Source organism: Giraffa tippelskirchi, chromosome 6, assembly GCF_054371585.1.
Source record: "Giraffa tippelskirchi isolate mGirTip1 chromosome 6, T2T-mGirTip1v1.2.pri, whole genome shotgun sequence".
Lineage (NCBI taxonomy): Eukaryota > Metazoa > Chordata > Mammalia > Artiodactyla > Giraffidae > Giraffa > Giraffa tippelskirchi.
In genome coordinates, this window is record NC_137280.1 from 83,443,810 (window position 1) to 83,463,351 (window position 19,542).

Genomic DNA, 19,542 nt, shown 5'->3' on the forward strand with positions numbered 1-19,542 from the left:
CCTGGCCCTGGGCCATCTGAGGAGCTCTTACCGATCCTTCAAATCCCTGCTCTGGCGACTTTTCCTGTAATTTTCAACATGTGTAGTTTATTCTTTTCACCCCTCCTGAAAACACTGTCTTTATCCTGCTCCTTGTACGACTGGGAAGTGAGTCTTTGGATTTCCAGATATCTTTTTTTCTTTTCAGACTTTAAACTTTTTATTTAGCCAATTAACAATGTTGTGGTAATTTCAGGTGGACAGTGAAGGGACTCAGCCATACATAAACATGTTCCAGATAGCTTCATTGACATTTTCCTGTTTTGCTTTTTTGCAGGATTCTGTTTCACTGAGACCTTCGATCCGATTTCAGGGAAGTCAAGGGGTGAGTCTTTTTTTGGTCTTAATCATACTTATTTAGAATTGTGGCTTGCTGGGCACAGCAGCCCGCTGGGAGCAGTGTTTTGGCCCCATCCCCCTCTGTGCCAGGCAGGGCCCTCTGCTGAGCCAAGGTCAGCCTCTGGTCGTCTACAGGCTGGCCCCATGGCTGGGGCCACAGCAGCAGGCCATCTGTGGGCTGAAGGCAGCTCTTCTGTCCAGCAGTTCCTGAGTTTCCCACTTCCTGTCGTTGCCAAACTCCTGTTCTGACTTGATCTTTGTGCTGATTGGAAACTATGCCCCCAGAGCCCAAGTGAACCTGGACGTGTGCCTGCCCCCAAGGGCGGGGCACTTCTCTCTGTTGGTGGACCTAGGACCACAAGTATTTAACTTTTTAGTACCGGGAAGTATAGAAACTCAATACTCCAGTTTTTTTGTGAAAGATATTTGATAATAAATGACCATCTTATGAAAAATTGAGGAATAGGAGAAAGGGCGAGTTGTCCATAATCCTTGCCACCTAGGTCCTAGGACCCCCATATCATCCACCCACTAAAGATGCTTTGGAACACTTTAGTTTTTTCCCAGTCTTTATTGCAAGTCTTTTTTTTCTTTTCTTTAAAATCTGAAGAGTTGCCACACGTGTCTAAGTCAGTTTCCACCTGACAGCCTGCTGGCTTCTTACAGAATCAGGGAGATCTGTAGGTTTCGCCCCAGGCAGGGTGCTCCAGAGAGATGGAGCCTTGAGGAGATACATGTCTGCAGGTGCAGATTCAGTGATACTAAGAGATATATTGCAAGATATTGACTCACGGGGTTGCAGGGCTGATGAGTCTGAATTCCGTGGGGCAAGCAGGAGCTGGCCCTGCATTTCCTGGGCGAGCTTCTTCCTCATCAGGGAAGCCTCAGTTTCCTTCTTAAGGCCTTCCACTAATTGTATGAGGCCTGCCCAGACCTGGTCATGGATTCACCACATCTGGAGTAGCTGCACAGCACACCCAGGTTACCTTTCATGGAGTCACTAGGGGCTGTGGCCCGGCCAGGGGGCACCATCCCACCAAGACCAGTCAAGGTCCGTGAGATGCCCTTAAAGGCCCCAGGGCACACCCCCTGCCCCATGCCTTCTCTGGGGCTTCCATACCTTCTTTGGCCCTGGCCACCTACCTCTACTTTATCTTCCCGTGAGATGTTTCCCCAGGGGGCAGGGCTGGCCTCGGCTTGCTGCCAGATTTGCCCGGTGGCGCCCTCTTGTGGCCCGTGGTCACATTGTGCCCTCAGCAGCTGTGGGAAGATGAGGAAGCCAGGGTACAGATTGCTGTTCTTTTATCCACGAGCAATGCTTTCTAGTCAGCAAGACGCCACTTGGATGCTCATAGAAGCGCTGTGAGGGTCTCCTGGGCTTTACACTGTGTCGCCCAAATCCCTGTGCCGAACTTAAGAGCCACATCCATTCAAGATAAGGGTCGCTGCCTCTGAGTTGAGAATTATGCTTTGCCCACATTTTTTTCCTTCTGGGCATCCTCATGTATAATGGACTTCCTAGAAGGTTCTGAGGGTGTGGAGGCTGTGTGCTGCAGCCAGGAGTAAGCCAGGCCGTGAGTCTCCACTAAGAGACTCTTCCCTGTGTGGGACCGTGTGAGGACTGGGGGAGGCCGTGTGGCAAGCGGTTGCTGTTCTTTCCCAGTTTGCTGTGAAGGACCAGGTGCTAGGTCTGCCCCTCGAGACCTCTGGACCTTGTCCTTCTCCTAGGTATTGATAGAACATGACCATTCCTCCCTGCCAGGTGTGAGAGGCCTGGCTTGGGGCCAGGTGCACAGCAGATGTTGCTGTGGTAAGGCGCAACTGCATGGTCACTCGGAGCAGTGGTAGGAGGAGGCAAGGCCCTTACTCTCTGCTCCCAATTCTCCTGGTTGTATCCTTCAGCCTCGAGGTTGGAAACAGAGCAGGAGGCGGGCAGGTAGAGTTGGCCCAGCTCGTTCAGCACTCCTGGTGCCTGTGCTGACTCCCATGTTCTGGACCCCGGGTAGGCTGACAGGGCCTGCTTCTAAGAGGCCCCTGAAGCTTGGCGGACTAAAGATTGAGACCCTATTTGCACCTTGGCCAGGTCATCTCCCTCTGTCTGCTGGCCTCCCTGCCCAGGAGAGGGGCCGTGCACCTAAGGGCTGGATGCAGGTTCACATGGCCTTAGGAGGGGGACCTCCTGGTGGCCCAGTGGCTGAGACTCTGCACTCCCAGTACAGGGGCCCTGGGTTCCATCCCTGGTCAGGGAACTATATCCCACATGCCTCAGCTGAGAGTTTGCATGTCGCAAGTGAAGATCCCACCTGCTGCAGCGCATATCAGAGACCCCAGGTGCCGCAGCTGGGCCTGTGAGACCCCGCGCAGCCAACAAAATAAACCCTGGCCCAAGGAGAGCCAGAGTCTCCCTGCAGCCCGGAACACACGCCCTCGGTTCCGGGTGCTTGTCCCCCCTGATGTGAATGCAGCCCAGCTGGCACAGGGTCTCGGTGTCCCCCAGGTCCGGCCCGGCTGCTTCCCACCAGTGCAGGGAGTGCCACGAGGTCTGGCCATGGTGGGGTGTGGCCAGGCCCTGGAGTTGGCTGGTTCCTGGGGGTGACCATATGGCAGCCTGTAGCACGTCCAGCATTGGGGCATCATCGCTGAAGCAAAACGCTCCCCTTTGTTCCATCTGCCGTGTCCGTGTGTGTGTGTTCTCTGCTCTCTCACAGACACTGGGGTGGCTGACCTGGGCCCCTCTGCCATCAGGGCTCACTTCTGAGCTCTCAATTCCTGACAGCTGGTGAAGCATCAGCCTCCCAAGGGGAAGAGAAAAGCCCCTCACTGGCTGGCCCCACCCCAGAACTCTTCAGCTAATGAAGAGAGAAAGGGAGGTGGGATTGGTGTCCAGGGCTGGGTAAGGCATTTCTATGTGCTGCAGCGGGAACCCAAAGGCAGTTTCTAGAACGAGGTTTGAAGGCCCTTGTCAGAGGCCTTGACCAGTGTCTGTCTGCAGTCCAGGAGCCGACTCTATGGGAGTCCTTAGGGCCGGGGCCGAGATTGAGCCCAGGGCTGCTGGTTGCTCCGTGGCGGGAACGACTTGGAAAGCCTGGGAAGTGGTGGACGGGGGGCAGTGTGCGCTCCCTCTTCCGTGTCCACAGTGTGAGGGGACAGCTGTCTCAGAAAGGAGTAGGTGCTCAGAAGGCACCTGGGGTTTGGGGTTGAGGAAGCGAGGGCCTTCCAGTGGGCAGAAGAGGCTGCTCTGCTCTTGGAAGTCCTCTTCAGCCATTCAGGGCATGTGGTCACTTGTGTCTGACGCTGTGGGACCCCCAGGGCTGTAGCCTGGCAGCTTTTCTGTCAGGGGGATTTCCTGGGCAAGAATCATGGAGTGGGTTGCCATTTCCTCCTCCAGAGGATCTTCCTGACCGTGCAGCCGTGCGGTAGTAACTCTTGATCCAAAATATATTTTATGCTGAGGGTTCCCTGAAAATAAAAATAATAAAGCAAGTGTTCCCTGAAAACCCTCTGGCCAGAGTCTGGCTAGGCAGTGTTTGGTTCCTGTGTGCCCCTGTTTCGTCTTGCTCTCTCCTGGCAAGGATACCAAGTGCTTCCCCCACTGTTGCTTCATGCCCACACCCTGCTCAGGGCTTCCTTTGTCTCTCTGAAGCCCCCTCTTGCACTGCAGACAGATCAGGCCCCACGTGTATGGGGTTAGGGCTGCCAGCCTGACTTGGGATGAATTTCAAAGGGGCTTGACTTAAGGGCTCCAGCAGGGACTTGATCTACCCACAGCGGAACCAGCACCCCTTCTCGGGCCTCAGGATTGGATGTCAGCCCCTCGGGTCATCTGGGATGGGACAAGGCTGTTTGCAGGTCCAGGTCTGCCTGTGCATCTTCGCACTCAGGCACATCCACAAGTCTGTGGCACCTCCCTCTGCCTCCTCATACCAGAAGTTGGGGCTGACATCAGATGCACTAAACCTACCCTGCTCAGGCCAGCTGAGGGCCCCGCGATGGCCCCTAGGGGAGCCAAGACTTGGTCCAGAAGACTGCGATGCGGAGGCCGAGTTTCAGAACACGTGTCGAGCTCTCTGCCATCACAGAGAAAGCCAAGCATCCTGGGCCATTTGTGCCCAATAGGCTGATTTCCCTCACTGGTTCCCAGTGACTGGTAGCCATTAACCAGCGTCATAACAGCCTGTTAACCAGAGGATTCCGTGTGCTCTTGGTGCCAGAGAGCTGGGGCTTCAGGACTGCTGAGTCAGGCTCCAAGCAGGCCTTCCCCTCCCGCTGTCTTGCTGCCCCAGTGGCTGCACAGACCCTCCTCTGGGCTCTGGGCTGTGCCCCCCATTCGAGGATTTTGAAAGGGACGATACATACCTGTATGGAAAAGGTCCTCACTGGGCTAAAGGGTCACAGGGAATGGTTCCCCACGCCCCTGCCCAGAGAGGAGCACGGTGGTGTTGGGGCTCAGGCTGTACCCCTCTGCTTTCCTCTCCCCGACGAGGGCTGTGGCAGGCAGTCACGGCAGCCGCTGCCCTCTGAGCAGATGGAGATGGGAAGACGTCGCCAGGGGAGGCTGGGTCTCCACCAGAGCCAGCACGTGGTGAGGGAGAGTCTCAGGGTCCGGCGCGGGGAGGGGCCACGTGTGTCAGGGCTCAGGCTCCGTCAGAAGCACTTTTGATTTTGTTGACATCATGGTGCAGTCTTCCCACCACATTCTGGGTAACTGTGTCAGTGTGTACCTGCCTGTGGTACTTGTGGGGGCCTCTCGCGCAGTGACCCTCACAAGCGTCTGGGCGCTGGGTGTCCAGTTACTTCCGTAATGGAGAACAAAAGTCACATCTGCACTGGAGTGTGTGCGGACAGTGCAGGGTGGCTGCCAGTGCTGGACAGTGCGATGCTGCATGTGAACTCCAGTGTGCGTGTTTGTGTGTGTGTGTGTATACACATAGGTGTTTTCCTGCCGAAGGTGAGTGATAGCATGCAGTCCAGGTTTATTTTCTTTAAATAAACACACTTGCCAGTGTGAGCTGCTTCGTCCCCTTTTTGACCCTTAAAGAAACGTGTGTGTGTTGAGATTAGGGTCTGTGTGGCTGGCCAGGGCTGACCTGGCATTGTTGCCCTGCTGGTCTCACCTGCCACTGGCTGCATGTCCTGACTGGGCCCTCCACCAGCTGCTGCATCCACAGGAAGATGCTGGAGGGCCAGGAGAGAGTGCTGGACAGACACCAGCTGGGCGAGGCGGGGCCAGCAGGGCGGCCCTTCTCCTGGGCAGCACTCTTCCTGGGGCGGGGAGCTGGGGGACGGCATGGTCATCAGCCCAAGGTCATCTGCAGTCCCTGGACAGCTGCCGCAGACTGCCACTCTCCCCCAGGCCAGACTCTTCCTGTCCTGAGCGGCTGGGCCTGGAAGCCGCTCTGTGATGCCTTGGCTCTCCCTGTGTGAGGAGGGAGCCTCTCCTTGGAGCAGAGACTGGCTGTGCATGGCGGGGGTTCTGCAGCATTTGGAGCCAATCCTGGGCTGCATGCTCTCCCAGCTTCCCTCGAGGGTCTCCACACCCCACCGAGGACTGGGGCGGGGGAGCTGCTTCTCTCGCTGCAGCCAGAGCTTCATGTCCTTGATCACACAGAGTCGACTCAGACAGGCCGAGCTGGCTGCGTTCGCGTGTAACAGCCGGGCATGGGGCAGGAGGCCTTCAGCCCAGTGTCGCGTGCTGGCCAGCGCTGACGGGGCATGTTGGTGTCCTCACATCACCTCCGCGGAGACGTCCTCAGCTCGGCTTGCTGAGGCGGCACGACAGCCCAGGGACAGCCTGCTGCCTCTTTCACCCTAGTGCTGCCCCTTCTTGTTGACCATTTGTGACTCCTGGTGTGTCTCCCTAACTGTGACAAGCCCTGGTGCTCCAGCCCAGGGAAGACTTTAAGGCTGGTCTCCTCTAGTGACAGGGCTCTGGAGGCCCTTCCCAGGCCTGCCCAGGGGCTGGCAGCTGGAGCGTGAGGTTTTCCTGTCTGTGTTTCTCAGCAGCTGCTGGCTGTCACCCAGGATGGGCAGGGGACCAGAGGGTCGGCCTGGAATGAAGCAGCCTCTGGGTTTCCTGCCTTGCACTGAGCCCTGCACCTCAGCCAGGACTAGTGGCATCTGTCTGCCTGCCGGCCAGGCCGTCTGTCTTTCCTCTCTGGCAGCTGTGGCTTTACCTAGTTAGGCTTTAGGCTACAGCGGTGCTTGTCTGCAATCACAGTTAGGTAAACCATGGTGCACACATCCCATGTCATGGTCGACTGGGGCAAGTGCTGCCCATCTGTGAGGCCCTCGGGCCCCGTGCCTGTGGGCCTGCCTTCTTCCCAGACACCCAGGTGGAGGGTGGGTCTGGCCTAGGGGAGGTGGAGAGGTCCTTGCCACGTGGGAGAAGGGGAAGTGTGCACCAGAGTATCTCGGCCAAGCATGCCCAGCCCACTGCTGATGCCCACCTGTCTTGCCCCATTTTAGCTTTATGGGTTGTCTCAAGCCCGGTCTGCCCAGGTTGGTGGGGGCACTGAGTCGTGGCCCAGATTGGAGTGGGCCCCTGCCTCTGGTGCCCTGAGAGCTCGTGCTCCTTAGCCCACAGTGCCATTGCTGCCCACACGGGAAACCACCCCCCCCCCCCCCCCCCGCGCTGCTGTGTGGGGACCCAGGACCCACCAGCAGCCCGGCCATGGTAATAGGCTGGTCTGTCACTGACAGGGAGACAAAGGTGTGTTTCAAGGGGATGTACTCACACATTGCCAGGGATGGGCCAGGATCGCGTGCTGGCCCTGCCTGTGGGCCCCCAGTGACACCCCCCCTCTCCATGCAGCACATCTGCATCCCCCAACCTGACTGCCCCACGGAGGCACGGACATTCTCCTTCTACCTCTCCAATATCGGCCGTGACAGCCCCCAGGGGAGCTTCGACTGCATCCAGCAGTACGTCTCCAGGTGAGCCCTGCCCAGACTGCCCTAGCTCTCACGATGGCCAAGCCTGCTTCCCTTGACCCCTGCCGTGGCGACCCCCGCCGTGGCGTCCCCCGCCCTGGCCTGCCATGCGGATGTTTACCCACCACCTCCAGCCCCAGCTCTCCTTCTCAGATGCGCTGTCCTGGCTTCTTAAAGTGTGTCCAGGGTGCAGGTGTGGGTCCTGGCGTGCCCCCTCTTGCCTGGGAACCTGGGTTCTCTTTCAGGTCAAGATGTGCCTTGGAGAAACCCTGTTGCCCAAGTCAGCACCAGACCCCATTTCCTAGCCTGAAGTGTCAGGGGCAGGGGTCTGTGTAGGCCCTGAGGCCACCTCCCGGTCATCCCAGGAGCTCATCTCACCTTCTGGCCTCTTGTCTTGCAGCCATGGGGATGTCCACCTGGACTGCCTGGGCAGCATCCAGGACAAAATCACAGTGTGCGCCACCGACGACTCCTACCAGAAGGCACGGCAGAGCCTGGCGCAGGCTGAGGAGGAGACGCGGAGTCGAGGTGCCATCGTCATCAAGGCCGGAGGCCGTTACCTGGGTGAGGATCGGGGTCCGGGGCTTCACCTGTGGGGGTCTTGTGCCTGCTGGGCAGCTGTCAGGAGAGCTGGGGAGTCTCAGGGCCCATCAGGAGCAGGAACAGGAGTGATGGACTGACAGAGGCCAGGGAAGCTGGGTCAGTGTTGGGTCAGGACAGAAGGTCCTTCTTGGGTGGTGTCCACTGCGTTCTGAATCCAGGATGGACTAAAGGGCCTGAGAGTTCCAGGAATTCTGAATCCCAGGGCCCCTTCCCCAGGCTCTAGCCTCAGGTACTTCTGACTCTTACCGTGCATGAAGCCAGAGCTTCAGCCTGTCCTTCAGTGGCCACCCCTGCCCTCACCGGCCCAGGTGTCTCCTTCCTATGGCTGCCCTGGCCAGGGCACAATGCAGATGGCAAGATGCACTCTGCGGCGGGCAGCCTGCTGCTGTGTTGGGGCCAGCAAGGGACCATGGATGGGGTGGAGACCTGGAAGGAAATGCGTTGATCCCTGTTGCCTAGGACCCTCCACCCACTCAGCATCTGCTTGGAAACAATTTCAGTGAAATTGAGACACTGACCACGTGTCACCAAGTGCGAAGAGAAGTACTGTTTGTACTGTTTATTTAGAAAGCTCCATCATGCTGCCTCAGTCTTCCCATCTCTGAATGTAGATGGAGTTAAGAGAGTCTGGTGAATTCATTGTCAGGCAAGAAAGGCCTGAGAGAGGCACAAAGCAAAGGAGGACCTTGATGGCTTTTGAAGTTTTTTCTTCTTTAAAAAAAAGTCTTTCACATTGCTCCAAAGAGCACGCAGTCTCCCTTGCTTAGCAGTGGGGTTGGCCCTGAATGAAACCCCAGATGGTGCTGGTCCTGCCTGTCAGCCTGGGGCCTTGGTGGACATGGCAGTGTGTGGCCAGGGAGCCTGGGCCCTGGGCTGTCAGCTGCCCAGGAGGTGCTGGCCAGAATCCCAAAGGGCTGCAGCTGCCTGCTCCTGCCTTAAGATGCGAATATGGACATTTGTACACATTTGAATAAGTTTTGGGTGGGTCTTTCAGCCAGAATGTATCTTACTATTCCACTTAGGATACAGTGAAGGCTTTTGCATTAGTTTGTGTTCTCTGGCCTCAGAAGCCACAGACGAGCAGTCCTGGCTGTGTCAGTCCTCTCCCTCACCCCATGTCATCAGGGTTCTCTGGGGATGAAGTCTGGCCCTGCAGGTTCTAAAAGCACTCCTTCTTGTGTTCATTTGACAAGTCAGAGTTGAGGGATTCGTGCAAAAAACAGTTGTCGTGGAGAGGTTTGTGGCCCAAGGATTTAAGACCTGCACTGACTTCACTCAGAGGTCCTCCTTCCTGCGGTGGCAGGGGCTTCATTCAAGGTGGAGTTAGTGACTTTGGGTGGAAGCCCCCTCCCTCGAGAGCACTCCTGGGGGCTCCATGGAGGATCCCCTCGCACTTCTCTGTTTGCGCCAGGAGTGTGGGAGATAGGCCTGTGGCCCCTGGGGCTCCAAGCACAGCCAGGTCTGCCCAAGTGACCCTGACACTTTTATTTTCTTCTTTGTCATAAAAGAGAATGGCAGGACCTAGGGGACCAGCATAGAGCTGTGAACTGCAGGCTCTGGGGGTGCTCCTTCTGGCAGTTCTGAGACTCCCTTTTAAACATCAGCCCCCTTCCCCATATGGGCCAGGGGTTTTGATGAAGTTAGTTAATAAGGCTCTAAGCCCACTTCTGAGACTGGGGACCCCGCAAGTGCCCGTTGATCTGCTTGTGGCCAGCAGGTGGCACTCTTACTGGGCAAGTGGGGCTGGATGAGGCTTCCTCTTGGGCTTGGTGAGAGCTTGGGGCTGTTGGCCGTGGGCCATCCATGGGTGTCCGTGTGCTCACTCAGGAACGTGGCGTCAGCTCCAGGCAGTGGGACACACGACCTCCCCTCACCCCTTCCCGTCCCTGACACCTCACTCTTACTGTAGGCAAGAAGGTTCAGTTTCGGAAACCGGCCCCAGGGGCAGTGGATGCTGTGCCCTCCCGGAAGCGGGCAACCCCTATCAACCCGGCCAGCGCCATCAAGAAGTCCAGTGCTGGCAGCGTTAGCGGGGGCAGTGGGGTGTCTCAGAGGCCCTTTCGGGACCGCGTGCTGCACCTGCTGGCGCTGAGGCCCTACCGGAAGGCCGAGCTGCTGCTGCGGCTGCAGAAGGATGGCCTGGCGCAGGCGGACAAGGACGCCCTGGACGGCCTCCTCCAGCAGGTGCGTGCTGCCTGGGGCGGGGCATGGGGCACTGTTCACTGTCCAGGGCTCGTCTCCTCACAACCTCAGGCTCGCAGGCAGTGAACGTAGCATGGGGGATCCAAGACTTCAGATGCACAAGGTTTTTGGAATTGAATGAAGCCTGGGGAATCCGCAAGCACAAGTTAGCAAAAACTCAGGCTTCATATCAGGTGGGTCTCCTTGTGGCTTATCAGTTGTGGCTCTAGGCGACGGGCTTCATGTCTGGACCCTCAGGCTTCTGTCTGTGGCTAGGGCGTGACTGCAGCACCTTTCTTTGGGGTCAAGAGCTAATCAGGCAGGATCGTGGGGCAAGCAGACAGAGCCTGCTGTTAAACAGCCAGGGCTTTGGAGCGACAGCAGTGGTCCCAGAGCCTTCCTGGACCAGTGCCCTGGAGGAGACAGCTCACAGACTACTGAGAGGGTGAGTGGCTCGCTCCGGATTCACCGCCTTAGCTGGGCCACGTGGATGCCGCCTCACCATGAAGTGGCAACAGGCCACCTCAGAGCACCGCTGCTGCGAGGGTGGCACAGCCAGTGGCAGTCATGCCAGGGTTCTGGGAGGAGCTGTGGCCCTGCCTCAGACACTCTGGGCTGGTGGGTGCTGCCTCCTGTGGTAGAAGGTTGGCGCCATGACCATCCGGAGCTGTGTCTGAGGAATTTCCGAGAATTTCTGAGAATTTCCGATTGACCGAGTTCTCCCACGGGTGTCCTGCTGCCCCTTCCCCCTCCCTGGGTGCAGTCCGAGGCTGCCGTGAGCACACAGCACGTTTGGCAGGAGGATGTCGGCATGGCTCGCGTCCTCCCGTGCGCGGACTGGCATCCCTGTGTCATCACTGCCCCCCAGCGAGTCCAGGGCACAGGGCAGGGGTGACAAGCGAAGAGGGGCCTCGGTGACCAGCCCCTGCACTCTGAGCACAAGTGCTGATCTGGGGCTGGGCCCGCCCACAGGGCAGGTGCCTCCTCTCCCCTTCCCGTGGAGAAGCCCCCTGTGTCCTGAGGGCTGAGATGCTCCCCGGAGCCTTCGTTCCCGTCAGGGGCTCTTCTGTGTACCCACTGGGTGCCTTTGTGCAAACTTGGCCTCCTGAGCCGCCGCCCCCCACGTGGAGGTTGTGCTGGCAAGGACTGAGTGGCACTGTTTCTCCCGGCAAGCTCAGGAGTCGGCTCGGGGCCTAGAGAAGACAGATACAGTACTCTGTAGTCCAGAAGTTTTCTTTGGGGCTTGCTAGAGCATCCAGAAAGCTCTGGAACCAGGAAGGACGTTTCCCAGGGTGCTCATTTCCTTGGAAAGTCAGACGTGTTGCCTCACCCTTGGGAAATTGGGGGAAGCACACGGAAGGCCCTTTCCCTGGGCTGGGGGCCACCCTGGGCTGCTGCCTCCTGCAGCATAGGGTGACCGAGGCAGGGCTCAGGGAGCTGGGTAGGGTTGTCAGCCGTGAGCCGAGACTGAGGGCAGGGGTGACAGCCATGCCTGCCCCGGCCAATGCCTGGAGCCCGAATCACCGTCCAGCCAGGTCCTTAGCCCCTGGGGTAGCGTTCTGGAAAATGCCCTTGCTCCTGCCCTCCAGTCTTGTTCTGTTCGGTCCCAGAGTAAAAAAGCAGCACATGCAGGATGTGAACCTTGGCTGACCCAGCATTTGATTGCACCTGAGATTTACCCACTGAGTGACCCTTAGACGCGACAGGGGCAGCAGGCTTAGTGCTCTGGAGAGAGGGGGCTGCTGGTGCTGACCTGGGTCTGCCTGGGGCACCTGCTGCGTTTTTAACCGCCAGGGTGTTCTCATCGCTCCTGGTCCTTTCCTGGGACCAGAGAGGCATCATGCTAGGTGCCAGCTTACCCAGTCAACTTGGGTTTGGCAGCTCCCCGAGGCGGCCCAGGCGGTGTCTTGCGCTAGAGCATCCTGGGTGCCTGCTCTGATGTCTCCCATTCTCTGATTTCCTGTCCCATCTGCCTTGAGCTTCTGTGTTTGCTACCGGACTTATTCTCCCCAGCAATTGTGGGAGGGGGCACTGGGACCCCACCAGCATGAGGATAAGAAGGTATAGGGGGCTGCACCTCACTGAGGATGCTTATTTCCCAGCCCCCCCCCCAGCCCCGCCCACCCCCAGTGACCAGGGACTCTGATGAGCAGCACTGACGAAGCAGCTCTGTGCAAAGACACCTCCTCTTTTACTTTTGTGAAAACATCCAAAGAGAAGATTTGAGGCATTCTACCTTCCTGGTGGGAGCGTGGATGGGTGGGTGGCTCTTCTGGAGCGCGTTTTAGCAAAGCGAATCAGAAGCCATAAAAATGTTCAGAGCCTTTGACCCACTAATCCCACTTCTGGGAAGCTGGCCGAAGAAAACCGTCACCATCATGGAAAAACCTGCACAAGTGACATCTGTTTATGCTCTAGAGACTCTGGAAATGGAGTCCGTGTCCAACAAAGGAGAGAGGAGTGAGTGAATCACAGCGCAGCCTCTTGGTGGAATATTACTCAACCATTAAAAAATGCTCTTTGTGGAAACCACCGTGACGTGGAGAATAAATTCATAGTCTCAGTTGTAGTGAAAAACAGCAGCTGCTGTGCCAACCACACAGCTCCGCACGCGTGTTCTGGAGACCGTGGCGCCTGACGAGACACTCAGGAAAGTGCCCTCTTCGGGTCAGGGGCCTGAATTCCATCAAGTGCGTTAAGGCATATGTTCTAAATCCATTTTTGCAGAGTCTTGAAGACAAACTCAGCTTGTGTTAACCAGAAGCAGCAGGGCTGGCTGGTTGCAGGAAAGGTGGGCTTAGCTTGGGCCCTGAAGGCACTCCTCCCCCAGATCCCCCAGCTCGGCTAACTCTGCCACAGGAGCTGTGAGTTTGAGAGTGTGTATCTTAGTCCATAGGCTGCTGTCATAGAACACCATGGACTGGGTGGGTTAGACATCACAGACCCGTCGCACAGCTTTGGAGACTGGGAGGTCCATGATCAGGGCACCGGGAGATTGGGTGTCTGGTGAGGGCCTGCATTCTGCCTTCTCATGGTCATCCAGGGGAGAGGAGTGAGGAAACTCTGGATTCTCTTTTATAAAGACACTTGGGCTTCTCTGGTGGCTCAGTGATAAAGACTCTGCCTGCTAGTCCAGAAGATGCGGGTTCAATCCCTGATCCAGGAAGATCCCACATGCTGCAGAGGAGCTAAGCCCATGTGCCACTACTGTTGAGCCTGCGCTCTGGCACCTGGAAGCCATGACTGCTGAGCCCATGCACCGCGACTGCTGAAGCCTGAGAGCCCTAGAGCCTGTGCTCTGCAACAGAAGCCACCACATGAGAAGCTCGCCTGCTGCAGCTAGAGAGTAGCTCCCAACTTGCCACATCTGGAGAAAACTCACAGCAACAAAGACCCAGCACAGCCCCCCCCAAAAGACACTCCCTCATGGGGGCTCCACCCTCATGACCTCATCACCTCCCAAAGGCCTCACCTCCTAATACCATCGCCTTAGGTTAGCAGGGGGTAAGATTTAACATGGATTTGTGGAAGACAAAAATGGTTCAATGCATAGCAGGGGGATGGGCTGCTGATGGAGTCTTGGGAGTGTAGATGGCAGCTACCCCTTGTGGAGCCAGCCTGGCCTCCAGCAGCATCTGGGCCTGCTGCTCTGACCCTTCTGCACCCCAAGGGCCACTGTCCTGGCCTGCAGAGGAGTTAGGGGGCCAAGAGTTGGCTTGGGACAGAGTGTGCTGTCCTCTTTCCCCTTTAATGTCTGTCTCCACCTCTCCCTGCACCACCCCCCAAAATGCTTTCAAGATCATCTCTCTCTCGGGCTATACATAAGGTGACCCTGGCTCTACCTTGCAGGTGGCCAATGTGAATGCCAAGGATGGCACTTGCACACTGAAGGACTGTGTGTACAAGGATGTGCAGAAGGACTGGCCCGGCTACTCGGAGGGAGACCAGCAGTTGCTGAAGCGGATGCTCATCCGGTAACACTGCCGCCCCATCCATGAATGAGTCCCCATCCCCTGGGCCTGGGGCACATCTCATCTCCAGGAGGCTGGGGCGGCCTCCTGTGGCTCCAAAGCCCACAGGGCCCGCAGGCAGGATGGAGGGGTCTGTAGAGACTGCGTGGGTAGCCCACCGTAGCCTCCTGTAGGGAAAAGGCGAGCCTTGCTGAGTCGGGTGGAGGGCATGAGTCTCTGTGTTGAACGTCAGAACTTCAGGACAGAAGGCCCCAAAGCAGCCATTCCTGCTGCCCCTCCTTCCCCTCCTATCAAGCTCCTTCTGAAATCTGCACGTCCCCACAGGTTACTGCTGCAGGCTGCCTCTTTCTTAAAAAGTCTCAAGGACTGGAAGCAGAGAGGAACAAAGCAAAACAAACCTCCCCACAGACACTATTAAGCAGCATTAATTAAATGCATCCCCTCTCAGGTTAATGGGGACCCGAAGTCAGGAGTAGCCAAGGTGGCTCTGGGGAGAAGTGGTTAAGTCGGCCCCTATCTAAGGCAAGCAGTTAATGATTTCCTTCTCAATTGATGCCTGGGAGCCCCGGCTGTGAAGCGCCCTTCAGAGCAGCCTGAGATGCTAATTAGTCCTTAAGTGGTTTCTCAGGGACTTGGAGCAATTTATGAAGGGTTTTTTTTTTTTTTTTAAGTTGTTTAAAGCAGTAACTGCATCTGGAAATCAGAGCCAAGTTGGGGCCACTCTAGGTGAACCATGAGTTCCTCCCTGGCCCTGCAAGGTGCTCACCTGCTCTTCCGGGGTCACTCTTCGGGCTCTTTAGAAGTCTTCAGGTGCTCAGGGAGGCTGAGAAGGGATGGTTTTGGCAGAAGACGCTCCCCTCGCCTCTCTGGGAGTCCTCTGCTGCCCCAGCCAAGCACATCTCAGACACTGTCACCTCCTGCAGGTGTTTGCATCAGCGGTAAAGAATCTGCTTGCAATGCAGGAGACGCAGGTTCAATTCCTGGGTTGGGAAGATCCCCTGGAGGAGGGCATGGCAACCCAGTCCAGTATCCTTGCCTGGAGAATCAAGTGGACTCTAGTGGCAGGCTATAGGGCATGGGGTTGCAAAGAGTTGGACATGACTGAAGCGATAGAGCATGCATGCACGCATGGTAGTAGTGTTGAAATAGTAAGTTACACCCACCTGAGTGCTTTGAGGTGGCAAGGGGCACATGGGGGTGGGGCGCCTTGAGGCTGCTCCCACCCTTCCTTCCTTCAGAGCCTCTCACTGTCCGCTGATCTCAGGCCCCAAGGCCTTGGCCTCCCAGAGCTCTCCGGGAGGGGAATGGCCGGGAGCAAGCAGCCTATGGGCAGTCTGCCCATGGGTGGGTGTGGGCCCTAGGAAACTGGGCTGAATATTGAGGGGTATCAGGTGGGAGGTTTCTCAGGCTCTTGACTCCCAGAACTCAGGGCCACGCCAAGCTCTCCTCTCCTCCCTCATGTTTGCCCTGGGCCGTCTTGGCACTCTTCTCTCGGGCTGCGTGGGCCAGCTGGGAGGGTGGCCTGGCCCGATGCCTCTCCAGAAGCTGACAGCATCTGCTGCTCTTGGGAGCTTGACCTGATTGGTGGGCAGAGGTCAGGGTTAGTATCACTGATACCCGCAACCCAGCGCTGCTCTGCACAGCTTTTTTTTTTCGTGTTTAGGTTGCTCCCTCCCTGAAGAAAGCCCTCCTTACAACTGCTCTTCATGCCATGGGTCTCATGGCAAGGAGAAATGAGGTCTTAGGGTGTTTCTGTTGTTGCAGGCTGGGTGTGGGGGCTAGTGTCACCCCAGGGGCTGCAGCCCTCCTTATCCTACAGCTTTTTCTAAACTTGTACCTGAGTTGAGCACGCTTGTGCTTCTGGGGTCTGCCTGGGCCCCCACGGCTTTGCTCTGCACAGACAGGCACTTGGGCTTCTCGTTGCGGAGGCTGCTCTTGTTGCGGAGCACCAACTCAAGGGGGAGCACGCTTCACTAGTGGCAGCACTCGGGCTCTGGAGCACGGGCCCAGTGGTTGTGGCACATGGACCTAGTTGCTTCTCAGCATGTGAAATCTTCCCGGACCAGGGAGCAAACCTGTGTCTGCTGCATTAGCAGGTGGATTCTTAACCACTGGACCACCAGGGAAGCCCTCAGCTGTTTATTTGGATGCTTCCTCCATGCTTTCAGTCCCCATGTGTAGCTGCTCAGGCCTGGCCTGTCCCAGGCAGAGTCTGGATGTCGCAGTGCAGGATGAGGCCTGGACCGCCCGTGGCCTTGAAATCAGTCTCCCGACCTGCCCTGTCCTGGCCTCCCCTCCCCCAGGGCACAGCCTAGACAGCCCGAGCCGTCTCACAGGCGGTAGGTGCACTTTCCCTGTAGTTGGTAACCTGCTTGGCCAAGTGCTCAGCCTTCTGTGTCCTTCACTTCCAGCCACAAGCTCCCTCTGGTAGTCTTATGGCCTTTCATTGCTTTCAAGGGACCAGGGCTTCCACAGGGAGCTGCCTCCCTCCCTCGCAGGTCCTCCTGTTTCCAGGTCTGTGATTCTGCCCTGATGCTGAAGGGACCCAGCTCTTGGAGTGTCTCTCCGAGGAGAAGGCTTTGGGACCGTCTGCTACAGCTCCACACCTGGGTGGCCAGCACACTAGTTGGCAGTTGGCCAGGTCTAGTCTTCTAGATTGGAAGGCGCTTTCCCTCCACATTGAAGGTCTGGCCAAGGAAGCCTCGTCAGTTCCCTCCCTGGCCTGTGTGTGTCCCCGTGGTCACAGGATAGTCTAGAGGGTGCCCTGGGGCCAGGGCACCAGTGTCCCTGGCAGTCTGAACGCTTGCCTCATCCTCTTGCATTCTCTGTGCGGTTGTGAGAGGCCTCAGTGTCCTCCAGCAGGCTTCCTCTAAGTCTGCCCTTGGGGGCCATGCTCCTACACCATTGACCATTGTCCTCCTGGTTGTTTATTTTTATTTCTTCTACTTTGGGGAGATTTCTTTAGCTTCTCCCATCTGTTTCTCTTTTTGCCATCATTTCTAGTTCCCAAGGTGCAACCACCACCTCCATCTAGTTCCAAACCATTTACCCCCCTCCCCCACCCCGAAAAACCAACAACCTGCATTAGCAGTCACTCCCCACCCCACCCCCCCCAGCCCCTGGCAAGCACTAATCTGCTTCCTGTCTTGCTGTGTTTGCCTGTTCTGGACGCTTCTTACAAACGGGATTATGTGCTTTGTGGCCTTTTGTTTCTGGCTTCTTTCGCTCAGGATTATGTTTTCAAGGTTTCTCCGCATGGTAGCCTGTAGCAGAGCTTCGTTCTTTTCTATGGCCAGGTTCTTGGTTCTTTTCTGTAGTCTATTGTGTGTGAGTTTTTGCTTATTCATTTTTCTGTCAGTGGACATGTGAACTGTTTCCACCTTTTCGTGATTGTGTACAGTGATGAAGTGAACATTTGTGTATGAGGACACAAATATAACTGACACAGATTTTCAGTTCTCTCAAGTCTGTCCTGAGGAGTATAATTGCTGGGCCATATGGTAATCCTGTGTTTAACTTTCTGAAGAACTGCCAAACTCTTTTTCTCAGTGGTTGCCCCATTTTACATTCCCACCAGCAGTGCCCAATTCCGGTTTTTCCACAGCCTCACCAACACTTGTTATATTTTCTTTCTTTTTATTTTTTAAATTCTAGCCGGTGTGAAGTGGTATTTTATAGTGGTGTCGATTTGAGTTTCCCTGGATGAGCAATGAATGATGTTGAGCATCTCTTCATGCGGTTATTGGCTGTTTGTATATTTTCTTTGGAGAGATGTGTATTTCAGATCTTTGTCTTTCTGAGGCTATTAAGGCCGCTGTGTTTCTGGTGGATTTAACATTTTCATCCTTTTAGAGTCTCTCTTTCCTTTCTCTTTTAAAATTAACGTGTTTGTGGCTGCGCTGGGTCTTCGTTGCTGTGCTGTGCGGGCTTTTCTCTGGTTGCGGCGCGCAGGGGCTCCTCTCTAGTTGCGGCGCTCAGGCTTCTCATTGATTGCGGCGGCCTGTCCTGTTGTGGAACTCGGGCTCTGGGGCTCAGGCTTCAGTCATTGTGGCCTGCGGCCTCAGTAGTTGCGGCACATGGGCTTGGTTGCTCTCTTTCCTTTCAAATGCATAATCTTGTCTGCTTCAGGGCCTGGCGTTTGTTGCCTGGAAACCGGGGTGCTGCCTCTACAGAACTTTCCTGTTGGCAGTTCAGCCTCCCTGGTAGCCCTGAGGCATCTCTGGGTCCCTCCACAGGCCCCTCTGTTTCCTCTCCTCTGGAGACCATGTTTCTGTCCGTCCTGTGTGGCCAGAGCAGCCTCCTGGGGAAGGCCTGGGTTCCTTCACCCCTGAACATGCTGGGGGCTCCCTTTGCAGCTGCCCCCAGCAGGCCAGGCCCCAGAGCAGGGCTGCTGGGAACAGCCTGGCAGGCGCCTCCGCCAGGGTCTCCGAGGCGCCCACTCTGGGCTCTGCAGCCCAGGGCTCTGTTTTCTTGGCTCCTCCAGGACGGTCGCCACTCGTGCTTCTGCTTTCCGTGCTAAGTAGCATTTCTGTCTTTTTTCCCTTTCTCTTTTATGCCTTTTTAGTGGGGACTTGAGAGAGAATGGACGTGAACACCTGATTCTCTGTCTTTGACTGAAAGTTCTGGTTGCTTCCACAGGGCTGGACAGTAGACTTGCCCCACCCACTCCCAGGACCTTCCTTTCAGCTCTCCTTGCGTTTCAGGCCACTGTGGAGAGGGCAGCCACCGGAGTCTGGAGTGCAGCTGAGGGCCAGGGAGTTGCTCGGCTGGTCACTGGTTGGAGCAGCAGACATAGCCCTGAACCTCAGCTCAGCTTCCTGCAGGTCGTGGGGGGGCCAGCTGGGTGCCTGGGCTCTCCTGAGACTCTCAGCCTCTAGGAGTTCAAGAGGCCAACCCTACCCAGCCGGGGTGACTATCAGGGCCTCCATCTTTCTGTCAAGCGTCAGGGCGTTTCTTCTCTCGTCCCTGGCTGCGCTGTTGAGCTCAGATTCCAGTGGTCTGGTGGCTGCCCCTGCCATCCCTGGAGGTCCTGGGGCCGGGCTCCCAGAAAGATGGGAGCTGAATCTGAGCCGGGGGTGGGGTGGGGGGGCGGGTCCTCCCAGCTCAGAGCAGGGCATCTCAATCCTCTTTTGCATTCTGTTTCTGCAGTGAGCATTGTTATTGGGATGACAGTTCTTTATAAAAGTAAGGACCAAATGAAATGTTTTTTAAAAAAGGGCCAACACCCCATGTCTGTAGCTCCCATGGGGACACAGCCTGGACCCTGAGTGTCCAGTCAGTTTTGCACAGGGGGTCCTTGGTCTCCATGGTCATGGAAGTCGAGATGAGTGTCTGGGCACAGAGTAGCCAGTGTGGCCGGCCTCCCGGCAGCGAGGCTGAGGCCGTGGCCACAGGGCAGCTGTGGGTGGACCCAGGGCAGGGCGCTCAGACTGCTGCCTGCCCGCCAGGCGTGCCCGCCGCACCCAGCCCTGCCCTGCTT

The 19,542-nt window shown here is 56.8% G+C and overlaps 1 protein-coding gene across 2 annotated transcripts in view; it reads left to right on the forward strand.

Moving 5' to 3' along the window:
• The window catches only part of ELL (elongation factor for RNA polymerase II), a 78,262-nt gene that overhangs the window by 48,578 nt on the left and 10,142 nt on the right, over window positions 1-19,542 (forward strand). For both annotated transcript variants that reach the window (XM_081496293.1, XM_081496291.1), the window contains 5 exons: window positions 317-364; window positions 7,190-7,311; window positions 7,709-7,872; window positions 9,821-10,095; window positions 13,942-14,066. In XM_081496293.1, coding sequence (XP_081352419.1) covers window positions 317-364; window positions 7,190-7,311; window positions 7,709-7,872; window positions 9,821-10,095; window positions 13,942-14,066 — 734 coding nt within the window. The remainder of the gene's footprint in view (window positions 1-316; window positions 365-7,189; window positions 7,312-7,708; window positions 7,873-9,820; window positions 10,096-13,941; window positions 14,067-19,542) is intronic.